The 10,303-nt window shown below is 34.8% G+C and overlaps 1 protein-coding gene across 1 annotated transcript; it reads right to left on the bottom strand.

The window, feature by feature from the left end:
• Positions 1-2,548: 2,548 nt before the first annotated feature.
• Positions 2,549-10,128, bottom strand: SVR3 (elongation factor family protein). Its single transcript, XM_088208991.1, has 14 exons — positions 9,783-10,128; positions 9,190-9,299; positions 8,437-8,640; positions 8,166-8,342; positions 7,868-8,020; positions 6,905-6,994; positions 6,442-6,576; positions 6,205-6,321; positions 5,805-5,956; positions 5,649-5,733; positions 5,242-5,336; positions 4,719-4,884; positions 4,241-4,436; positions 2,549-3,150 (listed from the first exon to the last, which is right to left on the bottom strand). Exons 1-14 carry the CDS (start codon positions 10,012-10,014, stop codon positions 3,014-3,016), a joined length of 2,049 nt encoding a protein of 682 aa, XP_088065117.1. The 5' UTR covers positions 10,015-10,128; the 3' UTR covers positions 2,549-3,013.
• Positions 10,129-10,303: the final 175 nt, after the last annotated feature.

The raw sequence follows: 10,303 nt of genomic DNA, 5'->3' as shown, positions 1-10,303 counted from the left end.
GATAAAAATACTCCATGAAAATTAACCATTATTATTTTTTTTTTATAACATAACTAACCCAAAAAGCAAACAATTAAAATAAATAAAGGTAGAGGTATTTTTGTAATTAAAAGGAAAACTAAGGGTAGATAAGGAAATTCATCCATTGATTTTTCAAATAGTTTTTTTTTATTTAATTTCAGTATATTTAGTAAAATTAATAAGTTAAAAAAATATCTATTAGGCGGGTCTAAATTGGTAATTTTACCACAGGGGGGTGCGGGTGTCAGTCAACGCCGACGATGCCGAGTAGTTGGTGGACTCAGTTGGGTTCTGGTTACGTGGCATGTTCCTATTGGATAAGCACTGTACAGGTAAGATCATCTGGAAGCTTAGCCACACCTAATTATTTAGACTAACTGTCAAATTGTTCAAACGGCGCCACTTTAATTTTAAATTTTAAATAATTAAATTATAGCCGAGACCAATTTTAAAAAAGGGTATAAATGGTAAATTTCTTAATTATCAGGGTTATTTTCGTCCTCTTACAACAAAAAAAGAAAAGCTGGTTCGTACGGGGAGTTTCCGTAAAGATTGGACGGACGAAGGGTAATTTAGTAAATTGACAAAAAGTCAATACGCATGAAAAGCACCGCGTCCTTTTGTGTTTGGTGGTCAAAGTCGACGATTTTGACTTTCCAAAGCGCCGGATTGGCCTATTGCAGAAAATTGGTGGGTCCCTCTTTTATTAATTAATAATTATTTTTAAATTAATAATAATAGTAATAATTTATTAATATAATATTATTATTCAATTATATATAATAAATAAATAATTACCCGAAATATTATTTTATAATGATTATATCACTTTAGTTATCATGAAAAAGAGAGAAGAAAAATTATGAAAAGATGAAACTTGGAATCATCATCACCATCATCATCATCATAACTTGAAAAATCAGGTTTTGTTTTGTTGAATTCTGGTTGGGTTATCAAGCAACAAATACACTACTAGGTTCAAATATATATATATATATATAGATAGGTATACTTAGATTCGACAAAAATAATTTTCAAATAAAAAAATATTATATAAAAATAATTTACATTTAAAATTAAGAAATTTTGAACCGTGTTTTTTTAAAAAAAAAAAGAAAATAAAATGATATATTTATTTATTTTTATGAGATTATACTACAGTCTAAAAACTGTGAGATTCTAAATTTGAAGTGTATATTTAATCTAAAATATTTTTTGAAATATTAAACAAACAATTTTAATTGTGCCCCGACTGCCTGCCTTCCACGTTCAGCCATGACCAGCTCTTACAGTTGACAACTTATGATTAATAAGACAGAAAAATATAGGGAGAAGGTAGAATATAAATAAATACATATACACATATATATATATATATATTTCTGTAAGAATGCTGCATGGACGTCAAAGTTCAAGAAAATAAATTATAAATTAAATAATATAATGTAAATTTGACTTAGATGAATGAGAGCTAATAGTCGTGGTTGAATCCGCTCTCGGCGTTATTATGTTTTGGGTTAATCAAGTTTAGATGTTGTTGGGTTGATTTTAAGAGAAGGAACATGTTCCATTTGACTACCACCCGTGATGCCGAGTCTAGAAGAAATTGAATGAGGAAAGAAGACCGATGAATCCGCCTTTCACTCCTCCAATTGTTTGTGTGGCCAGAGAAAAATGACTTGAAAAATTAGATGTCTGCTTCGTCATATTTGGTTTGATATAAAATAATTATTTTCAATGAAAAAATTAATGTTGGGTCGAATTTTTAATCCGTTATAATTATTGCAATTAAGAAAATTTAATCGATAAAAATATTTTTTTGCTCAAATTTATTTTAATTTTATTACTGTAATCCCGTCAAATTATATTAAAATTTTGTGTTTTTTGAATGATTTTTAAGTAGAAAAACAATCACGATGGTCATTGTGTGATTGATGAGATAATGTGGGATTTGTTTGATAACGCTAAGGACTAGAAGGTCAACAGAGGAGAAGAGAAGAGAAGAGTGAATGAAAATTAGGAGGGAAGAAAAGTCTTTGGGTTCACGTGATGGATTGGTTCCTGTGCTAAAACAAGTTCGTTAAAAACACGAGTTTTTCAAGTTGTATGACCAGACTTGGTCGGTCTCACCAACTAGAGAGAGTAGCAGTTCGAAAGCTGAATAACCAGGCTTTCCTTTTATTACGTGCATACGCGTGTATTTATGCATGCACTAACAAACGAACAGTTCAATCATTTGTTCGTGCCAAGGCCTTTTTTTTGGAATGAAATATATTTGTTTGTGGAATTCATTTAAAAATTTACAATTATCTTCATAATTTCGGCTGAAACCAAGACGCTGTATTCCCCAATTCTACTTAAAATAATCCAAAAACTCATCGTCCTCATTTTACGAGAAAGCTTTATTATCTCACCGAGTAAAATAAATAAAAAAGTCGAAACGAATTTTCATAAACAAAACTGTTACCCAGAAAAACATTAGAAAAACACCGACCTTTATCATCTAGCAGATGAAATAAACCAACACTAAGGCATCCTCAACTCTTCTTTTTATGCTTCTTGCTAATAGAGAGAACAAAATTGTTACTCCGAGAGTACAGAAATTTGACATCCGTAAAATTTTCCCACTTTTGCAGTGTAAACAGGTCGTAAATCATGTGCTCTTGTAGCAACATATATAATTTGCTATAGGATCATTATTATAAGAGATACAACACGAAAATCTCCTATTATTATATACAGCAATTGTACCAAAAGCAAAATTTAATTCCCTTCACATCTCCACATGGGTCGAGGTATATGAATCATTGCCTAGAAGGGAGCTTCAAATGCTGATGCGAGAGAAACAGCAGATCGTATGAACCAAGCAAGAAGTAAGATGGACTTTAATTGCAAAACAAGAGAAAAATGTGGCTGTATCATATATTGGGATTGGCTCTTGGGAGAAGTTCGACTTGCATGTCCACTGGCCATAATCAGCTCACCAACATGTTTACCTAGTTGTCTTCTTTGCAAATTTTGGATTTTTGCATATTCGAATACTCAATGGAGTAACCTCCACCATCTCATCCTCTTGAATGTACTCAATGCAGTCATCTAGACTGTAATCCAACGGTGTATCAAGGACAACTGCATAAAGAAGAAGTCTGGATCATTAAACCAACAGTCTATCAACTAGTAGAAAGAATGGCGGGGGAAGAAGATTAGAACCAGATGTGGTAAAGTGTAAACAGTCTTCACTTCAGTGTATAATTGACCCCAAGAGAAGGTTCCAAGATTCTACCAATGTTTTCTTATTTTTTTTTTTATAAAACGGGATGATCATGTTTTTTTTTTTTTTTTTTAGGAAAAAAAAAAAGGACGAGTCATGTTTCTTTTCTTTTCAAAAACAGGATGGTTTAAATCTGATTGTAATAATGTGGACTGCCTGAGCAGCAAATAGAAGTTGCCAAGCTAAGAACCTCAAACTTGTAGACTCCTCAGTCCCACCACTTGAGCCACCCGTCAGGTGGTGGATGCTACTAGCTTTTAGTATGCTTATTTCAAATCTAAAAATCCTTCTTTTCATTGTTAATGCAATTGCTTCTCAGTGTGTAATAAATCCTTGAATTTCATAACTCTTTACGTTTTCCTTTGGGATACTTGTGGTCCCATTTTCTCAATGCATCATGCAAATCTAAAAGGGGAAAGACACAGAAGACGGGATACTACAACCAATTATAGCTTACTAAAGCTGCTAGAAGATTTCTTCACTTGGTACTGGACAATTGCAGCACAAAAATGAACAAGCAGAACATCCAAGTTACAGAAATTTTTATTTCTTAACTACGTTAGCACTTTCCAACCAGACAGGGCTTGGTCGTTAACTTTACAAGCAGGAAGTAGGGTACTATCTTGGTGACTTCCATTGTGGCTTATGCTCAAGGAAAATGACCAGGACTGGACTTTGAGCTATGTCTTTTCTTTCAAGGCCAAGTTTCATGCAGTGCATACTCTAAATACACTCCAACATATGTTGAAAGAAAGTTGTGATACAAGGGAACTAAAACAAAGGTTTCATGCAATGGCAAAATAGTTAGAGCTCGAGTTGTTCCATGTCACTTTACATGCAATCCTGTATCATCTATTATCTATAAAGTTGCCAGAACATTTAACAAACCACCATATTTACTCTCATGCATAACAGAAGAGAGTGAACCAACATTTCAGAACTAGTTACCTGTTTGTTCTTTGTTGGAACGAATATTTGTAGCCGCTTTTTTCTTGCAAACATTGAGGGATAAGTCCCCAGGTCGTTGATGGATGCCAACTATCTGACCTTTGTAAACATCCACTCCAGGACCAATGAACATCTGTCCTCTCTCCTGTGAACTGGAAAGGGCATAAGAAGTAGATGTTCCATCCTCAAAGGCAACCTGAAAATCAGTTGCATGATATTTTATATTCGGTAAGATTGAAATAGGCGGGACTATTTGACATTTCATTAATCACAGATATTCCAAAAATATGAATATAAACAAGAAGAGGACAACAGAATTCTTGGCATTTAGCATGTTAGAGTGGCAAACAGCAAAATGATATTAACTAGAACAAAATTACTGCTTAAAACTATAATTGTAATCAAACAAAACCCTCCAGACTGAGAACACTTGTATTCACCCTAAGTTATTCAAAATAGTCACAATATCAGAAATTACCAATGAACCCTGATCCCGGGTAGTAATATCACCAGCCCAACGTCCATAGCTGTCAAATATTGTGTTTAGAATTGCTGTTCCACGAGAAGCTGTTAAAATTGCATTTCGCAATCCAAGAAGACCCCGTGTTGGAATCTTATATCTAAGCAGTGTTGTTCCTTCCAACCTAGACGTTAAATGAGAAAGTCAACACTGTTAGGTTAGCCTACTATATCATCACGCTGAAAAAGGTGTAAATTCAACAGCTGCCACAAATCACGCTTGAGTGCCATCAATTGAACAACTAGAAATTAACAAAATTTTGCATCCCATGAGAATGAGCATGGTTCACCTCAAAGGTAAGCTAGACTAGAGATCTAGTGGGCAAACATTTAAACATCCTTTGTCATCCATGCATAAGGGAAACTAGATCTGACTGTTTAAATTAGCGATGACAAATGAATAAAAGTGACTTAAACTTTTAGTTCATCAGCCTGCATCGAGGATAAAGAAAAAAAGTAACAAAAAAGAGTAACATGCATACCCAGCAGATTGCATATCAAACATCTGCCCACGCCTTCTCCCAAGAAGTTCAACCACAGAACCCATGTGTTCTTCTGGTACTTCAACAGTGGCAATCTGAAAAAAAGGAACGGAAAAAAGGTAAAATGGTGTTATTATTAATTTGGCATCATTTACCTCATCAATAACGAGTCTATCAGTATACTTTAATATCAATATACAGCATCATATAACTTAATACAACAAAATACATAACATAAAATTTATTTGACACTGTCACATAAGACAATATGCAAATAACACCAAGTTTTGAGGCGCTCAAGTAATTAGCAGTAAAGGAAGAAAAGTAATAGAACATCAAAGCACAATATCTATGTCATCCTTCAACATTTTTCCTTGAATGCAATTAAAAGATGACTGGAAACTTACCTCGTAAGGCTCCAGCAATTGGTCATCCACCTTCTTGTTAATAACTTTAGGAGGTCCCACCATAAATTCATATCCTTCTCTTCGCCTGGAAAGCACTACCATGTAATGATATGCATACCGAAGAAATATGAGGATAAAAGACGAGCTTATACTTACATGTTTTCAATTAGTATGGTAATATGTAAGGTACCACGACCACTGACAATGAATGTATCTGCAGTCTCACCATCTTCAACTCTCATAGCCAAGTTCCGCTCAAGTTCACGGTAGAGACGATCTCGTAAATTCCGGCTCGTAACATACTTTCCCTGAAGCAGAAAATCAACTTCGATAACAAGACCATTATCAAAGAAAACCGTACCAAGAAAAAGATGCCCACCAAGCTGAAGGCATAAATAATATGGGGACTAAAGGCTTTCAAAGAGACAATCATGTCAATCAAATTGCTGAGTTCATTTAATTATCCATTCATCGTACTATCTCAATCAATTTTTAAATAGACAAAATCATTTTACTTTTCTTTCAAAAGTATTACATTCCTCTTTGATACGCATACCTCACGACCAACAAACGGGGAAGTGTTTATAGAGAAGGACATTTTCACAGTTGGCTCTTCCACCTTAATAGCAGGTAACGGCTTTCCAGATACTTTATCAGCAATAGTCTCCCCAATCTGACCAAAGAAATGAAACCATTCATAATTTTTAAGGAAAAAAGGGCAACTAAAGAACTGAGATTGATAAATGCCATATCTAAGAAACAAGAAAATTGAAACATGTAAATAAGCTCTTGCCTGAATATCATCAACTCCACAAACAGCACAAATATCACCAGCTTCCACACTTTCAGCAGGAACTCTACTAAATTTCTCGTAAACAAAAAGTTCACTAACTCTTGCATATCTACATGAATCTTTCGTGGTGCACACCTGTAAAAATCTTCAAATCTTAAGGTAAAAAAAAGTAAAAAAGAAAAAAAGAAAAGTTCTTAGAATAGTAATACGATGAATGGTTTAAAACGGTTCCTTAACATTAATGTTTATTATATCCATAAGGGAAAAAAGTTAAGACAATATATAAATAGAACCACTAATTGCTAGGAAGTGCCAATAAAGGTCATTAAACAGATACTCTATTACCATTTATGAATTATGACTTTTGGCAAAGCTAGAACCTCTAATCATGAGTAGGTCATTGCATACGCATGCTTAATATAGTTAAAAATACCGAAACTAGGCAGATGTGAAGCAAACTCACCCTGATATCCATTCCTTTCCGCAGAACCCCTGCATGCAAGCGCCCAATAGCAATACGCCCTTTATGTTCATCATACTCAATATTTGTTGCCTGATTTAAATAACCATTAGTTTGATTAAGACCAAGCTAGATTGTGCTTATGATGAAATACACAGCCAAATAGCAATCGTGTTAAAGCTAACATATAAAACTGTCCTATTTCAAAGAATTTGAATGGCATGGCCCAAAATCCCAAGTAATCATGGTGATAAATATTCAATTGTAGCCAGATTCTAATAATTTCTTTGCCTTCTCTTCTACCTTTCAATATAATTTTATTTTTTTCAATATAATTCTAATATGGTCATTAGTAAAAGTAGTGGTCTCCAGAATGAAAGGAGAAGCCGCAAAACTTTTAACAATTGGAACTCAGTTTAGAATGATTATATTTCCCCTTTTGATAAGAAAAAGAATTGTAATTAATTAACAAACTGACAGCCGAAGCCCAAAATAGGTTGAAAATTTTCATGTGAAATAAAATATACAGTAAGATGGCAACTACAAGTCTTTTTTTCTTCCTTATATTAGTCTTAATCCGTAAGTTACTAGTCATTGTTCACCAGACTTTTACTAAACAACATGAAAGGAAAATTTTGAGCTCAGTCTTGTATATCAGCTGTCATTTCAGATTCAGGTAAGGAAAAAAAATCAGAAAGCACTAATTTAGGAGATAATACCATATTAGACATCAATGGAAAAGTTTCAGTCTGCTTTAACAATTTGGTGGCAAGTAGTCGTAGCATGTCTTTATATCTCATGCATCCAAATTATAAATGACCATGAATAATTTGGTGGCATGTAGTTGTAGCATGTCTTTATATGTCATGCATCCAAATTACACAAAGCAATACTGACCACAAAATCACTATATAGCAAAGAGTCAAAATAAAGATTGAAACAGCAATACTAGGATTAAGTACTGACAAGCATTTGTAGTGCACCATCTTTGTCAATTCGTGGTCCAGGTATGCATCTAGTTATAGCCTCAAAAAGAGGTCCAAGATCTTCTGCCAACTTGTCAGGAGACAGTCCTGCCTTTCCTTTGATACCACTCGCATATATTACTTGGAAATCACACTGCATCCGGAATAGATAGAGCACTGAGATTACATCATAAGAAGCTGTTTCTTAAGTTCGTTCATTTTCATTGGCCTTCAGAAACTACCTAGGAATTGTAACCAGCATACAGAATTTTCATTTTTGTGACTCATTAATAAAGTACCTGTTCATCTGATGCATTTAGTTCAATAAATAGCTCAAAAGTGGAATTAATAACGAAATCTGGCCGAGCAGAAGGTCTATCAATCTTGTTGACAACAACAACAACTGCTAGGCCAAACTCAAGTGCCTTCTTTAAAACAAATCTTGTCTGCGGCATTGGACCCTCAACAGAATCCACCTATAAATAAAAGACAGTGTCTGAAAATCATTGACATAAAAATTTAAAAGCAGTGAGGATAAAATGATCCAACTAATGGAAAGTGTAATCGCACCACTAGGAGAACCCCTTCAACCATATTGAGAATGCGTTCAACTTCACCTCCAAAGTCAGAGTGTCCTGGAGTATCTATAATGTTGATTTTTGTATCCTTATATGTTATAGAAGTATTTTTGCTTAGTATTGTAATTCCTCTTTCCCGCTCAAGGTCATTCGAGTCCATTATTCTTTCCTGTACAAACTGGTTATCGCGAAAGACCTGCATGAAATAATTAGCAACAGAAGTCAATATCATTATCATTTTGATAGCATTATGGTCTTCAGGGAAGGAGATATAGTGAACACAGACTTCATAATACCTATAATGAACTCAAAAGACTATTCCTATTAAACAAATAACTTCCAGGAAAGGGCTCGGGCATTTCTCTGCACCATGTATTTTTCAGCACCTCATTCTCAAAAAAAAAAAACCAAAAAAAAAGATCTAAGCATCTGAAGATGCTCTGAACTTATAACAAGCATGCATTAAGTGAACAGATTAAAGAGGTTAGTGCAACAAGCAATTCACAGACATAATCACCGTCACTTTTCGAATAGGCTACAAGAAATGCTGACGTTCAAATTTGACATGGATCAGCAATGAACATTGCAAACTCAGATTATCATTTCAAGTGCACTTCATATGTGTCCCATGATTGACAGTGACCAAAAAGAATTTACCCAATGGCAAGAGGTAGATTGTGTATATATATTTGCACAAAGGAAAAAGTAATTAGAACATGAATTTATCGGGCCATTCAATTGTTACCTTAGCTTGCTTCAACATTGCATCAACCAAAGTTGTTTTTCCATGATCTACATGCGCTACAATAGCTATATTCCTTATATCGCTTCTTCTCATTAACTGAGTCTTCTTCTCTAAGGCAGAACCAGAATTATATGTCAGGAAACTTCCAGAAAGTGCCAAGATATTGAATATACACATATAGCACACAATCAGAAGCTCGGGCATTGCATTAACAAACCAAAACTAACTACTAAAATTACTAATTAACGTGGATATATAGTTTTTACTTTAATTTTGTGATGAAACATAAATGTAAAATTTATTAACTTATACTGATACATGTTACTTCGACTTCTCTCATATAAAACTAGAACCGATTCAAATTTTGGGAGAGAGAAAAAAAAAAGATTCACTTATCTCCGTGTATAACTTCTTTTACTTTCCGAAAACTTCCATAAGTTCTAATTATAAACTAATGCAAACAATACGATGATCAACGAAGAAAGATAAAAATATGAAAGAAAATACTCTATAACCGCAGACAAATGAAAAACAAAAGCACGACCAAAAAAAATCAACGAAACACAAACAAAGAGAGATAGAAGAATTAATACCACTAGCAGTTTCAACGGCCTGAGAAGCAGAGCATCTGAGAGGACGATGATTTTGACTCCGCGAACGGAATTTGAGAGCTGCTTGGTGCTTTGTTGCGGATGAAGAGGAAGACAAGCTGAGACCGAACAGCTGCTTAGTGAGTAAAGGATAGCCCGGGGCTCTTGCTACTGGTTTAGGGCAAATTAGTGAAGAAGATGGAGAGGAGTGTATGCTTACTACTGCCATTTCCATTTGCTCGCTCGCTCGCTCGCTCGCTCCCGCAATCCACAGAGAGAGCGAGAGAGAAAGGGAGAAATGGATTTGGCAAGAGAGGCTGACGTTCGTGAGGGAATGGCGTTAAAAACGCTGGGGCGGCTGATGCTAGACCAGGCGCTTTTTAAACGAACTGGAAGGCCCAAGTTCTGCCACGTCACCACTGTGGGCCCACCTGATTGTGGGGTGTACATAATCTCGATCCATCTTGAGGCCGCAATTTGAACGGGTTTTAAGTTTCTAACCCCAACCCATACCCGAAAGGCCC

Source organism: Carica papaya, chromosome 8 (assembly GCF_054855325.1).
Source record: "Carica papaya isolate Zhongbai chromosome 8, ASM5485532v1, whole genome shotgun sequence".
Classification (NCBI taxonomy): Eukaryota; Viridiplantae; Streptophyta; class Magnoliopsida; order Brassicales; family Caricaceae; genus Carica; species Carica papaya.
The sequence above is the reverse complement of the archived record's forward strand: the minus strand, read 5'-3'. Positions and strand labels throughout refer to the sequence as shown.